The sequence below is a fragment of the Salmo salar genome, chromosome ssa26, assembly GCF_905237065.1.
Source record: "Salmo salar chromosome ssa26, Ssal_v3.1, whole genome shotgun sequence".
Taxonomy (NCBI): Eukaryota; Metazoa; Chordata; class Actinopteri; order Salmoniformes; family Salmonidae; genus Salmo; species Salmo salar.
Window position 1 is genome coordinate 6,394,751 of NC_059467.1, and position 16,165 is coordinate 6,410,915.

General features: G+C 42.6%; 1 protein-coding gene across 1 annotated transcript in view; it reads left to right on the plus strand.

Annotated features, from left to right (window-relative positions):
* Positions 1 to 15,937, plus strand: part of LOC106587057 (protein kinase C-binding protein NELL1) — a 493,867-nt gene extending 477,930 nt beyond the window's left edge. The window contains exons 17-20 of the mRNA XM_014174942.2: positions 3,824 to 4,017; positions 6,370 to 6,546; positions 12,038 to 12,262; positions 14,546 to 15,937. Coding sequence (XP_014030417.2) covers positions 3,824 to 4,017; positions 6,370 to 6,546; positions 12,038 to 12,262; positions 14,546 to 14,596 — 647 coding nt within the window. The 3' untranslated portion in view covers positions 14,597 to 15,937. The remainder of the gene's footprint in view (positions 1 to 3,823; positions 4,018 to 6,369; positions 6,547 to 12,037; positions 12,263 to 14,545) is intronic.
* The last annotated feature ends 228 nt before the right edge of the window (positions 15,938 to 16,165 follow it).

Sequence of the window (16,165 nt, forward strand, 5' to 3'; positions counted from 1 at the left end):
CCGGGGCCAAGCTTCCTGCCATCCAGGACCTCTATACCAGGCAGTGTCAGAGAAAGGCCCTCCAAATTGTAAAAGACTCCAGCCACCCTAGGCATAGACTGCTATCTCTGCTACCGCATGGCAAGCAGTACCAGAGTGCCAAGTCTAGGTCCAAGAGGCTTCTAAACAGCTTCTACCCCCCCCCCCCCACGCTGCTGCTCCTCTCAAATTTATCAGAAATACAGTGTAGACATTGTTAATGGCCTTCTTTAGACTAGTTGAGTATCTGGAGCATCAGCATTTGTGGGTTCAATTACAGGCTCAAAATGGCCAGAAACAAAGACCTTTCTTCTGAAACTCCTCAGTCTATTCTTGTTCTGAGAAATTAAGGCTATTCCATGCGAGAAATTGCCAAGAAACGGAAGATCTCATGCAATGCTGTGGGTGTACTACTCCCTTCACAGAACAGTGCAAACTGTCTCTAACCAGAATAGAAAGAGGAGTGGGAGGCCCCAGTGCACAACTGAGCAGGAGGACAAGTACATTAGAGTGTCTAGTGCCTCAAGCCCTCAACCGACAGTTTCATTAAATAGTACCTGCAAAACACCAGTCTCAACGTCAACAGTGAAAAGGCGACTCCGGGATGCTGGCCTTCTTGGCAGAGTTGCAACGAAAAAGCCATATCTCAGACTGGCCAATAAAAAGAAAAGATTACAATGGGAAAAAGAACACAGGCACTGGACAGAGGAACTCTGCCAAGAAGGTCAGCATTCCGGAGTCGCCTCTTCACTGTTGACGTTGAAACTAGTGTTTTGCGGGTAGTATTTAATGAAGCTGTCAGTTGAGGACTTTTGTGAGGCATCTGTTTCTCAAACTAGACACTCTAATGTACTTGTCCTCTTGCTTGCTTTGTTTGTACATTATGTTGCTGCTACAGTCTCTTATGACCAAAAAGAGATCTGGATATCAGAACAGCAATTACTCACCTCTAACTGGACAAAGATTTTTTCTTTAATGAGTCTGACACAAAGGATATATTGTTGCTCCCGGACCACACCCAAATCCCCGTCATTCGCATGAAGAGAAGACGGAGATACAGAGGGCCGAGATCGGTGGGCCTTGTGAGAATTCGTTGGCGAGTGGGTAACCAGCCTCTACCATCCGTTCTATTGGCCAATGTGCAATCACTGGAGAATAAACTGGATGAGCTCTGTTCCAGACTATCCTACCAACAGGACATTCCAAACTGTTATACCTTATGTTTCACTGAGTCGTGGCTTAACGACGACGCGGATAATATACAGTTGGCTGGGTTTTCCATGCATCGGCAGGACAGAACAGCTACGTCCGTTAAGATTGGGTGTGGTGGTGTGTGTCTATTTGTTAAGGAATATTAAGGAAGTCTCTAGGTATTGCTCGCCTGTGGTAGTGTAGCTCATGAAAAGCTGTAGACCACACTATCTACCAAGAGGGTAGTCGTCTATTTACCACCACAAACCGATGCTGGCACTAAGACCGCACTCAACAAGCTGTAAAAGGCCATAAACAAACAACGAAATGCTCATCCAAAAGCGGCGCTCCTGGTGGCCGAGGACTTTAATGCAGGCCAACTGAAATCTTTTTTTCCTAATTTCTATTAGCATGTCACATGTGCAAAAACTATTGACCACCTTCACTCCACACACAAAGAAACGTACAAAGATCTCCCTCAACCTCAATTTGGCAAATCTGGCCCTAATTCTATCCTCCTGATTCCTGCTTACAAGCACAAGCTAAAGCAGGAAGTAACTGTGACTCGCTCAATACGGAAGTTGTCAGATGACGCAGATGCTACACTACAGGACTGTTTTGCTAGCACAGACTGGAATATGTTCCGGGATTCATCCTATGGCATTGAGGAGTATACCAGCTCTGTCACCTGCTTCATCAATAAGTGCATCGACGATGTGGTCCCCACAGTGACTGTACATACATATCCTAACCAGAAGCCATGGATTACAGTCAACATCCGCTAGGAGCTAAATGCTGGAGCTGCCGCTTTCAAGGAGCGGAACACTAATTATTATTATTATTATTATTATTATTAGAAATCCCGCTATGCCCTCAGACAAACCATCAAACAGGCAAATTGTCGATACAGGACTAAGATTGAATCGTACTACACCAGCTCTGATGCTCATTCGATGTGGCAGGGCTTGCAAACTATTATGGACTACAAAAAAAAAGCTGTCCAGTGACGCAAGCCGACCAGATGGGCTAAATGCCTTTTACGCTCGCTTCGAGGCAAGCAACACTGAAGTATGCATGAGAGCACCAGCTTTTCCAGACGACTGAGATCACGCTCTCCACAGCCGATGTGAGCAAGACCTATAAACAGGTCAACATTCACAAGGCCGCAGGGCCAGACCGATTACCAGGCAGTGTGCTCACAGCATGCTCGGATCAACTGTCAAGTGTCTTCACTGACATTTTCAACCTCTCCCTGACCAAGTCTGTAATACCTACATGTTTCAAGCAGACCACCATGGTCCCTGTGACCAAGAAAACGAACGTAACCTGCCTAAATGACTACCGCCCCACAGCACTAACGTCGGTAGCCATGAAGTGCTTTGAAAAGATGGTCATAGCTCACATCAAAACCATCATCCCAGAAACCTTAGACGCAGTCCAATTCACAAACCGCACCAACAGATCCACAGATGATGGGATCTCAAACGCACTCCACACTGCCCTTTCCCATCTGGACAAATGGAACACCTATGTGAGAATGCTGTTCATTGACTACAGCTCAGTGTTCAACTCCATAGTGCCCACAAAGCTCATCACTAAGCTAAGGACACTGGGACTAAACACCTCCCTCTGCAACTGGATCCTGGACTTCCTGATGGGCCGCCCCCAGGTGATAAGGGTATGCAACAACACATCTGCCACGCTGATCCTCAACACGGGGGCCCCTCAGGGGTGCGTGCTTGGTCCCCTCCCGTACTCCCTGTTCACCAACTACTGCGTGGCCAAGCACAACTCCAACACCATCATTAAGTTTGCTGATGACACAATGGTGGTAGGCATGATCACCGACAACGATGAGACAGCCTATAGGGAGAAGGTCAGAGACCTGGCATTGTGGTGCCAGGACAACAACCTCTCCCTCAACATGAGCAAGACAAAAGGAGATTATGGTGGACTCCAAACTCAACAAGACAGTCGTGAAGAGGGCACGACAATGCCTTTTCCCCCTCATGAGACTGAAAAGATTTGGCATGGGTCCACAGATCCTTAAAAAGTTCTTCAGCTGCAATGTCGAGAGCATCCTGACCGGTTGCATCACCGCCTGGTATGGCAACTGCTTGGCATCCGACCATAAGGCACTACAGATGGTAATGCGTACGGCCCAGTACATCACTGGGGCCAAGCTTCCTGCCATCCAGAACCTATATAATAAGTGGTGTCAGAGGAAAGGCCATAAAATTGTCACCCAAGTCATAGACTGGTCTCTCCACTACCGCATGGCAAGCGTTACCGGAGCGCTAAGTCTAGGTCCAAGAGTCTTCTAAACAGTATCTACTCCCAAGCCATAAGACATCTACCCCCAGGCCCATCACAGGCCACCCCCCCCCATGCTGCTGCTACTCTCAAATTGATCAGAAATATAGTGTAGACATTGTTAATGTTGTAAATGACTATTGTAGGTGGAAACGGCTGAATTTTTTATGGAATATCTACCCCCACCACCACCACCCCACCCCTGTAGACTAAACTGGAGTATGGAGAGGGGAAAATGGCGTCACAAAGAAAGCCACACATTCTTGTTTTTGATAGGTAAAGCAGATATTCTCTGTTTCAGACATTGACGAGTGTGCCACGCAGACACACACCTGCTGGAACGACAGTGTGTGTGTGAACCTTCCAGGTGGTTTTGACTGTATGTGCACATCTGGACTGGCCTGCAGTGGAGACTGTCTTTACGAGGAGGGCCTCAAACACAACGGACAGGAGTGGAACCACAGCCTGGACCGCTGCTCCCTCTGCTCCTGCAAGGTAGGGCAAACACACACACACACACACACACACACACACACACACACACACACACACACACACACACACACACACACACACACACACACACACACAAGCACATTCTGCTCCCTCTGCTCCTGTAATGTAAGACTAACACACACACACACACACCACACCTACATGTGAGCCAACGCTCATCCAAGAATGCACTCACATTGACAACACAGACAAACACATGTATGGGTGTACACGCACACACACAAGATATAACTTTTCTGACATACACACATCTCCACCTCACAACTACTTTGTTAGTGGTTACTACCTAGTAAACAGGAACAAAGCAAGAAAATACAGAACGACACATACACAGTCACATAGATGAAACAACCATCTGCACACACACACTCACATCTCGGTTCCCACTGTAACATCACACACACCTACTTCAAAGTCAAGACAGAGAATGAACACAGAGAACAACACACACTTCTACTCTGTCACACACACACATACACTCAAACTCCCTGCTGGTTCCTGCTCTTGCTGCTGAATATAATTGTCTCATTTCTCACTGCATGACTGTTTAGGGGTGTCAAACATATGGGCTGTTTTTTTTTGGGGGGGGGCAAATCTTAATCAAGATTAAAATGACTAAAACCAAATCGTAACCGAGTAGAAATTAAGATAAACCTACATTTACAGTGTTTTTACTCTGTCCAGCTTAAGTAAGTAAATATGAACTAGTGAGGTTTTTTCAGAATAGTGCATGCTAATGCTAACAATGGACTCTTCAGGAAACTTGCCAGGCTTTAGTATTAAGTATAGGCCTACCATTAGCTAATCAAAGTATATATTTGTAGCTCCCATTGTTTACAATCTTACATTGTTATCAATCTCATTGGGAAAAAGGTGAACATGTTTGCAGCTTAGCAGTCAATCGCTATAGGCATGAGCATGAAAACCTCACATTGGAAACCCGGCCGGTAAGAATCTTATATTGATTGGAATTTTCTTCAGGATTGCTTATGCACGGCGGTTAGAATAATGTCAAGCTGAATAAAAGTATATTCAATTGAAAGATTATGCAATTTAACCTTAGGGCTACACACAGAGGTACTCCAGTCAACCTTAAGCGGTTTCTCAGATAGAGAGTGGGACTATTTCAAATCCTAGCAAGGGTGTTTTTTAGGGTGGTTACCCCAAAATGTATTATTCGATATTAAATTGGAGGTTGTTTGCATTATTGAAAGCTATGCATTTTTAACATTACAAACTTGCCATTTACTTGGTAAATTAAACAATGCAGCATTTGCTGTAAAATTCCTAATTTCAAGGCTATTCCAAAGAATTGCTACAATGCAGACAATGGAAATGATATTACATGGCATTAGTCAACCACCCGAGCAAAATTAGCGATGCCTCTCATATCCATAGCCATAACATTAAAAGGCTAACGCTAAAAAAGCTCTTGGATATTAGCACCATGAGAGATACTGGCTACTGTAGCGAGACAATACGCGCCAATAAGATATTGGCAACTCATTATGCGAGTTATGTACCCTATACATTTTGCAACAACCTTTTATACAGGGATTTTATATCTCCATTATTGTGCTCATTGCCAAGCTGGCAAGGGCTCAGTGTGGCCAGTAAAATGGATCATAAAGTTCTCACTGGTCGAGAACTTGGAATCTCTAGAAAGAGTTACACCAATGGCCTTGACCAGACATCCAATGCAAAACCCTAACCCCATAAAAACACTCCTCTCAAAATGTTAATGACAAATAGGCAGTATTGTTAGTAATGGCCTTGCTCAATAAAGTGCATTATCCTCTATAATGTAAATGTAGATACTGTACATTGTAGTTACTATAGCCTTTCTGTAGGTAAGCTGTAGCCTTATCAATGTCTCTTTCTTACAGGATGGTTATACCTTCTGTAGGAGGAGTGAGTGTAACTGTTTAGATAAGACTGTAGGTAGCTAGGTAGGGTAGGAGGCGTGCGTGCGTGTGTGTGTGTGTGTGTGTGTGTGTGTGTGTGTGTGTGTGTGTGTGTGTGTGTGCATTCAAGGTAAATATTAAAATGGCAGTAATAAAACTGGAAAAGTATTTACAAGAAAAACCACTGTCACTGTCCTGATTTTAGTAGTTAATTAGCATTTTGGAAGAAAGGCCTCAAAGTTCCAGCTATGCTGGGATTGAGGGTTATTTGCTTGTAGAACTATTTTTTTATTTTGGGTCTGATTTGAACCCATTCTCGTAGCGGCACATAGTACGTGATAAGGAGTCAGCGGCTTAGACTGCTGGACCATCCCAGGCCATGGCCTTGACATTTCTTTGAATTCCTATGCATTTACCTTGTCCCCAGGATGGGCGCACCTTCTGCAGGAGGAGAGAGTGTCATTGTGCGGACCCCGAGGCAGACCTGTTCTGCTGTCCTGAGTGTGACTCCAGAAAGTCCAGCCAATGTCTGCACCAGAGTGGACACATACTGTACCGCAGCAGAGACTCCTGGATCTACAGCTGCCAGCAGTGCCGCTGCGTGGTATGTACACACACATGCGCATTTGCATGCATAGCATGCACATACACACACTTGCATGCTTGTGTACTTTATTGTACAAAAACACACACTCTTGTTCACACATGCATATTTTACACTTGTGCAACATGGATGAAGAGGATGTGTGTGTCTCCTCTGATCTTGATTGCGTGTCTTTCATGAGCAGCACCTAGCTAATTATTATGGCTACGAGGAAACAAAGCAGATCCTTGCATGCTAATGAGACAGGCTGTGAAGAAGCAGATGATACCATCTTGATATGAAATACAATTAATTTTTTTGTGGCCTTGGCAATGTGTCTGTGTGCGCACCTGCGTTTGTAAATGTGTGTGACGTCTTTGTGTGTGCATGTGAGAGGTGCATGACCTTACTCTGGTGGACCTGGTAATTAGCGGGCTCTGACAGCTGTGCAATTAGCTAAACGGTCCTGCCGTGGAAACACAATTCCAGGATCAGCATGGCACCAACAATCACTCTAATTGGCCCAGGCAGCCTTCAGGTGTCATCAGAAAGGAAGAAAGACATTCTAAGGCGTTAGACACAGGTGCCACTACTGTAGCCTATGGCAAAACCTTCAAGTGATTCACACCAAGAGAGATAGAGAAGTTACAGTGTGAGCCTGTGATATTAAACTGATATTATAAACTGGGTGTTTCGAGCCGTGAATGCTAATTGTCTGACGGGTATATACCACAAATCTCTGAGGTGCCAAATTCCTATTATAAACTGGTTACCACGGCTTTGACAAAACATGTATTTTTAATGCTCTAATTACGTTAGTAACTAGTTTATAATTGCAATTAAACATCTCTGAGATTTGTGGTATATGGCGTTGTGTCGTGCCTAAGAACAGCCCTTGGTATATTGGACATATACCACTCCCCCTTGGGCCTTATTGCTTAAGTATACACTACCATTCAAAAGTTTGGAGTCACTTAGAAATGTCCTTGTTTTTTAAAGAAAATCACATTTTTTTGTCCATTAACCTCTATGGGCTACTCAACAGCCAGTGTAATCCCGTGGCGCGATATTCAAATACCTCAAAAATGCAAAAACTTCAATTTTTCAAACATATGACTATTTTACACCATTTTAAAGACAAGACTCTCGTTAATCTAACCACACTGTCCGATTTCAAAAAATTTCATTTTTCAAACTAGCATATAATGTCACATAAACCCAAACCACAGCTAAATGCAGCAATAACCTTTGATGATCTTCATCAGATGACAACCCTAGGACATTATGTTATACAATACATGCATGTTTTGTTCAATCAAGTTCATATTTATATCAAAAACCAGCTTTTTACATTAGCATGTGACTAGCATGTGACTAGCATTCCGACCGAACACTGCCGGTGAATTTACTAAATTACTCACGATAAACGTTCACAAAAAGCATAACAATTATTTTAAGAATTATAGATACAGAACTCCTCTATGCACTCGATATGTCCGATTTTAAAATAGCTTTTCGGTGAAAGCACATTTTGCAATATTCTAAGTAGATAGCCCATCACAGGGCTAGCTATTTAGACACCCAGCAAGTTTAGCACTCACCAAAGTCAGATTTACTATAAGAAAAATGTTATTACCTTTGCTGTTCTTCGTCAGAATGCACTCCCAGGACTTCTACTTCAATAACAAATGTTGGTTTGGTCCCAAATAATCCATTGTTATATCCAAATAGCGGCGTTTTGTTCGCGAGTTCAAGACACTATCCGAAAGGGTAAATAAGGGTGACGAGCATGGCGCATTTCGTGACAAAAAAATTCTAAATATTCCATTACCGTACTTCGAAGCATGTCAACCGCTGTTTAAAATCAATTTTTATGCCATTTTTCTCGTAAAAAAGCGATAATATTCCGACCGGGAAAGCGTGTATACGTACAAAGAGAGAGAAAATAAAAACATCTCGTGCCCTCGTGCACGAGCCTGAGTCTCAGAGTACTCTGACCAGCCACTATCCAAACGCGATAATGTGTTTCAGCCTGGGGCTGCCTCGATATCATTCAGCTTTTTCCCGGTCTCTGAGAGCCTATGGGAGCCGTAGGAAGTGTCACGTTACAGCAAAGATCCTCAGTCTTCAATAAAAAGAGCCAAGATGAACAACAACTTGTCAGACAGGCCACTTCCTGTTCAGAATCTTCTCAGGTTTTTGCCTGCCATATGAGTTCTGTTATACTCACAGACACCATTCAAACAGTTTTAGAAACTTTAGGGTGTTTTCTATCCAAAGCCAATAATTATATGCATATTCTACTTACTGGACAGGAGTAGTAACCAGATTAAATCGGGTACGTTTTTTATCCGGCCGTGTCAATACTGCCCCCTAGCCCTAACAGGTTAAAATAACATCAAATTGATCAGAAATACAGTGTAGACATTGTTAATGTTGTAAATGACTATTGCAGCTGGAAACAGCTGATTTTTTAATGGAATATCTACATAGGCGTACAGAGGCCCATTACCAGCAGCTATCACTCCTGTGTTTCAATGGCACGTTGTGTTAGCTAATCCAAGTTTATAATTTTAAAAGGCTAATTGATCATTATAAAACCCTTTTGCGATTATGTTAGCACAGCTGAAAACTGTTGTTCGGATTAAAGAAGCAATAAAACTGGCCTTCTTTAGACTAGTTGAGTATCTGGCGTTATACCCACCCAAATTTAGTATTGCCAGTGTAACAGTATAATCAATCCCACAAATGCTGATGCTCCAGAAACTCAACTAGTCTAAAGAAAGTCAGTTTTATTGCTTCTTTAAATCAGCACAACAGTTTTCAGCTGTACTAACATAATTACAAAAGGGTTTTCTAATGATCAATTAGCCTTTTAAAATGATAAACTTAGTAGAGGTCGACCGATTATGATTTGCCGATACCGATTATTGGGGCCCAAAGAAAATGCTGCTTCCGATTAATCGGCCGATTTATTTTGTATTTATTTATATGTAATAATGACAATTACAACAATACTGTATGAACACTTATTTTAACTTAATATAATACATCAATAAAATCAATTTAGCCTCAAATAAATAATGAAACGTTCAATTTGGTTTAAAGTGTTCGAGAAGAAAGTAAAAGTGCAATATGTGCCATGTAAGAAAGCTAACGTTTAAGTGCCTTGCTCAGAACATGGGAACATATGAAAGCTGGTGGTTCCTTTTAACATGAGTCTTCAATATTCCCAGGTAAGAAGTTTTAGGTTGTAGTTATTATAGAAATTATAGGACTATTTCTCTCTATACGATTTGTATTTCATATACCTTTGACTATTGGATGTTCTTATAGGCACTTTAGTATTGCCAGTGTAACAGTATAGCTTCCGTCCCTCTCCTCGCTCCTACCTGGGCTCAAACCAGGAACACATCGACAACAGCCACCCTCGAAGCAGCGTTACCCATGCAGAGCAAAGGGAACAACTACTCCAAGTCTCAGAGTGAGTGACGTTTGAAATGCTATTAGCGCGCACCCCGCTAACTAGCTAGCCATTTCACATCGGTTACACCAGCCTAATCTTGGGAGTTGATAGGCTTGAAGGGGTGGGTATAATTTGTGGAACGTTCCAACAGGAATCTGTTCCAACAAACGTAAAGTAAAAGTTTGCCAACCAACAACGCATATAAACCTAGCTAACTAGCTGCCGAATAGGCATCAACTCACCACGTAGCTTATTCTTAATGTTTGTCCATAGGCAACCAGAGTGAGGAAAGACATTTTTCGGAATAAACGTCATGAGTGAAAAATGCAATGAAATAGACCACTCCCTACCCGGTATCTTATTCTGCCGCTATACAATTTTGTATGCGTTGTTTTTTGGCAACCTTGTTATTTACAAAGTTTTTGGAATAGATTCCTGTTGGAACGTTCCACAAATTATACCCACCCGGCTTGAAGTCATAAACAGCGCAATGCTTGAAGCACAGCGAAGGGCTGCTGGCAAAACGCACTAAAGTGCTGTTTGAATGAATAATTACGAGCCTGCTGGTGCCTACCACCGCTCAGTCAGACTGCTCTATCAAATCATAGACTTAATTATAATATAATAAACACACAGAAATACGAGCCTTTAGGTCATTAATATGGTCGAATCCGGAAACTATCATCTCGAAAACAACAAACGTTTTTTCTTTCAGTGAAATACGGAACCGTTGCGTATTTTATCTAACGGGTGGCATCCCTAAATCTAAATATTCCTGTTACATTGCACAACCTTCAATGTTATGTCATAATTACGTAAAATTCTGGCAAATTAGTTCGCAACGAGCCAGGCGTCCTGACTGCGTGCAATGAACGCAAGATAAGTGACACAATTTCATGTTAGCAGGCAATATTAACTAAATATGCAGGTTTAAAAATATATACTTGTATATTGGTTTTAAAGAAAGGCATTGATGTTTATGGTTAGGTACATTGATGCAACGACAGTGCTTTTTTCGCAAATGCGCTTGTTAAATCAAAACCCGTTTGTCGAAGTAGTCTGTGATTCAATGAGAAATTAACAGGCACCGCATCCATTATATGCAACGCAGGACACGTTAGATAAACTAGTAATATCATCAACCATGTGTAGTTAACTAGTGATTATGTTAAGATTGATAGTTTTTTAATAAGATAAGTTTAATGCTAGCTAGCAACTTACCTTGGCTTCTTGCTGCCCTCGCGTAACAGGTAGTCAGGCTGCCATGCAGGCTCCTCATGGAGTGCAATGTAAGGCAGGTGGTTAGAGCGTTGGACTAGTAAGGAAGGTTGCAAAAACGAATCCCCGAATCCGCCCTGAACAAGGCAGTTAACCCCCGTTCCTAGGTCGTCATTGAAAATAAGAATGTGTTCTTAATCTGACTTGCCTAGTTAAATAAATATTTTAAAAAACGCAAATCGGTGGTCAAAAATACCGATTACCGATTGTTATGAAAACTTGAAATCGGCCCTAATTAATCGGCCATTCCGATTAATCGGTCGACCTCTAAAACTTGGATTAGCTAACACAACCTGCCATTAGAACACAGGCGTGATGGTTGCTGATAATGGGCCTCATTACGCCTATGTAGATATTCCAATAAAAAAATCAAACGTTTCCAGCTACAATAGTCATTTACAACATTGATGTCTACAGTGTATTTCTGATCAATTTGATGTTATTTTAATGGACAAATTTTTTTGATTTTCTTTCAAAAACAAGGACATTTCTAAGTGACTCCAAACTTTTGAACGGTAGTGTATGTCGGTGATCAAAGCCATAGTACTGATCCCACTATGTCAGCCATCAGGTGATTCACATTAGAGAGCTGCTTAAACACTTGTCTCTCTACTCCTAGCTTTATCTTTCAATATGGTCTTACAATACCCCATAGTAGTCATCTCAGTGTCCAGCGCTTATAAGGACTGTTCCAAACTCTTATTTTCGTCCTTTGTTTTGCTTCTATTCTCCACCAATCCCTCTCGCCTTATCTCTATCTTTCTGTAGGAGGGAAAGGTGGACTGCTGGCCCCTGGCATGTCCAGTGTTGGCGTGCAAATACTCTGCCTTGGTGGAGGGCGAATGTTGCCCGCACTGCGTCACTGACCCCTGCCTGGCAGACAATATTGCCAACGACATCAGGCAGACCTGCCAGGACCCCGCGGGCATCACCCGCCTCAGCAGTGCCACGTGGCCCATGCCAGGGTCACCCTGCACCACCTGCAAGTGCAAGGTAACAGCAACAACTCATATCTTACCTGACACAGACACACACACACACAGACAAAAATGCATACACACACAGGAGCACGTAAAAACACACATACATATGTACATACACGCACACAGTGAATGGCAAGCTTTCCCTGCACCTCCTGCAAGTGCAAAGTACAGTATATTCGGAAAGTATTCAGACCCATTGACTTTGTCCACCTTTTGTTACGTTACAGTCTTTTTCTAAAATGTATTAAATCGTTTTTTCATCATCAATCTACATTCAATACCCCATAGTGACAAAGCAAAAACACATTTATAAAAAAAATAAAATGGAAATAGCACATTTACATAAGTATTCAGACCCTCTACTAAGTACTTTGTTGAAGCACCTTTGGAAGCAATTTCAGCCTTCAGTCTTCTTGGGTATGACGCTACAAGCTTATCACACCTGTATTTGTTTGCAGAGCCTCTCAAGCTCTGTCAGGTTGGATGGGGAACGTCACTGCACAGCTATTTTCAGGTCTCTCCAGAGATGTTAGGTAAGGTTCAAGTCCGGGCTCTTGCTGGGCCACTCAAGGACATTCAGAGACTTGTCCCGAAGCCACTCCTGCATTGTCTTGCCTGTGTGCTTAGGGTCGTTGGCCTGTTGGAAGGTGAACCTTCGCCCCAGTCTGAGGTCCTGAGCGCTCTGGAGCAGGTTTTCATCAAGGATTTCTTTGTACTTTGCTCCGTTCATCTTTCCCTCGATCCTGACTAGCATCCCAGTCCATGTCGCTGAAAAACATCTCCACAGCATGATGCTGCCACCACCGTGCTTCACCGTAGGGATGGCGCCAGGTTTCCTCTAGATGTGACGCTTGGCATTCATGGTCTGAGTCCTTCAAGTGCCTTTTTGGCAAACTCCAAGCGGGATGTCCTCTGCCTTTTACTGAGGAGTGGCTTCCGTCTGGCCATTCCACCATAAAAGCCTGATTGGTGGAGTGCTGCAAAGATGTTTGTCCTTCTGGAAGGAACTCTGGAGCTCTGTTAGAGTGACCATTGAGTTCTTGGTCACCTCCTGAACAAAGGCCCTTCTCCCCCAATTGCTCAGTTTGGCCAGGCGGCCAGCTCTAGGCAGAGTCTTGGTGGTTCCAAACTTCTTTGATTTAAGAAAGATGGAGGCCACTGTGTTCTTGGGGACATTCAATGCTGCAGACAGTTTTTGGTACTCTTCCCCAGATCTGTGCCTCAACACAATCCTGTCTCGGAGCTCAATTCCTTTGATCTCATGGCTTGGTTTTTGCTCTGACATGCACTGTCAACTGTGGGATCTTATATCAAGAGGTGTGTGCCTTTCCAAATCATGTCCAATCAATTCAATTTACCACAGGTGGATTCCAATGAAGTTGTAGAACCATATCAAGGATGATCAATGGAAACAGGATGCACCTGAGTTCAATTTCGAGTCTCATAGACAAGGTTCTGAATACTTATGTAAATAAGGTTTTTCTTATTTTCACTTTGTCATTAAGGGGTATTGTGTGTAAATTGATGAGGGAAAAAAACAATTTAATACATTTTAGAATAAGGCTGTAACCTACCAAAATGTGGGAAAAGTCAAGTGGTCTGAATATTTTCCAAATGCATTGTATTGTACAGGTTCCGCTGATATTGTGTCATACCTAGTGTCATACAGACACACCCTTTAGACACATAAACAATGCCAGAACCACCCTGTATGTGCCACCCTTGCCTGCATATTTACAGGAATACAAACACACACAGCTGTGTCACCTGAAAGAACAAAGCAAGCAACCCTAACCTAGGCCGGGATTCAATGCAAGGCGCATTATAGGGCAGCACACTATACAGACAATAATGGCACAGTGGTCTAAAGCACTGCATCTCAATGCAAGAGGCGTCACTACAGTCCCTGGTTCAAAACCCAAGCTGTTTCACATTCGGCCATGATTGGGAGTCCCATAGGGTGGCGCACAATTGGCCCAGCGTCATCCAGGTTTGGCCGGGGTAGGCCGTCATTGTAAATAAGAATTTGTTCTTAATAACTGACTTGCCTAGTTAAATAAAGGTTACACAAGGCATTTTCCCCGATGTTCGCAGAGATCGTATACATGGTAATGCTGCACGTCGGTTCTATAGTGTAAATTATTACCTTTTAACGTTTATTGAATCCCGGCCCTAACCTCACCTTGCATCACTCACACATGGTAACATAAGCAAACATGCACAAACAGAATGGAACTAACTACCCGTCTCTTTTTTTCTTCATGTTCCCCTTATTTATCGTTGCCGTGGTCAGAATGGAAGTGTGTGTTGTTCGGTGGAGCTGGACTGCCTTCAGAACAACTAAGCACTCCTCTTTCGGATGCCGTACTACTCTCCTCCACTCCAATCACTCCATTCTGCCGATCCTAGACTGGTCATACTGTTTGAAGACCCTACCTTTGGACCTTTTACCACACATGCACACAAACACGCACATACGTACGCACACACACACACACTCTGCCTGGTTTAGGGAAGTGGCTAGAGCTGTGCGTCCACACTGGATCTTAAAGTCACAATGTATTGCTGACAGACGGAGAGATGGAGTTTGTGTCTGCTAAACAACTACAGGATGAGACCAACCTACATATAACCGTTTCTCGCCTTTACTTGCACCCATATACGTGTGTGTCCTGTATGTTTGTGTGTGTGAGTGTGTGTGTGTGTGTATACCAGAGATTCTCAAACTTTTTTGGCCCGTGACCCCACCATGTAAAAAATGTATAATCAAGGGACAGTGTTTTTTAATTGGGGCTATGACAGTCTATTAGAAATTAGTCTGACTGTCCTTTTGACAGTATTTCAATGTGAAGGAAGTATGGTTTGAAGTGACTAAAATGCATCAGAAATGTGTTGGGAAGTTCAAAAGATCATCAGGCAATAATCTTGTTTGATCTTCTGTGTAGAAAAGAGCATCATTGTTGATGATGCTCTTTTCCCCCCAGTCTGATTTAGTGCCTGGTCTTGTCTAATGAGTCCTGTGTAGCATGTGGGCTTTGTAGAAGGAGACAGAAGAATCGTTTGATGGGGTCATAATATTTTGTAGCTTAAATGGATCAAAAGATTGAGCCACATTTGTAGGAAGAAAACAGAAACTGCTGTGTTTTTTGCATCGAGGGGCTACCAAAGCAATATTTTCCCACAGAGTTTATCTCAATTCAAATCAAATTTTATTGGTCGCGTACACATATTTTGCAGATGTTATCGCAGGTGCAGTGAAATGCTTATGTTTCTAGCTCCAACAGTGCAGTAATACCTAACAATACAAAATAATACACACAAATCCACCAAAATGTAAAGAAAAAAGTAAGAAATATCAAGGACAGAGTCTGGAATATAAATGTATATAGTGGTGTATATAGACATTATAGACCGTATATGAATAGAACAGGTAGTAGTTATATAGGATGAGCCTTGACTAAAATCCAGTATATACTTTTTAATTTAACCTTTCTTTAACTAGGCAAGTCAGTTAAGAACAAATTCTTATTTACAATGTCGGCCTATCAAAAGGCAAAAGGCCTCCTGCAAGGACAAAACACACATCAAGACAAGAAAGACAACACTACAAAAAGAGAGACCTAAGACAACAACATAGCATGGCAGCAACACATGACAACACAGCATGGTAGAAACACAACATGACAACAACACAACATGGCAGCAGCACAACATGGTAGCAGCACAAAACATGGTACAAACATTATTGGGCACAGACAACAGCACAAAGGGCACAAAGGTAGAGACAACAATATATCACGAAAATCAGCCACAACTGTCAGTAAGTGTCCATGATTGAGTCTTTGAATGGAAAGATAAAACTGTCCAGTTTGAGTGTTTGTTGCAGCTCATTCCAGTCACTAGCTGCAGCGAA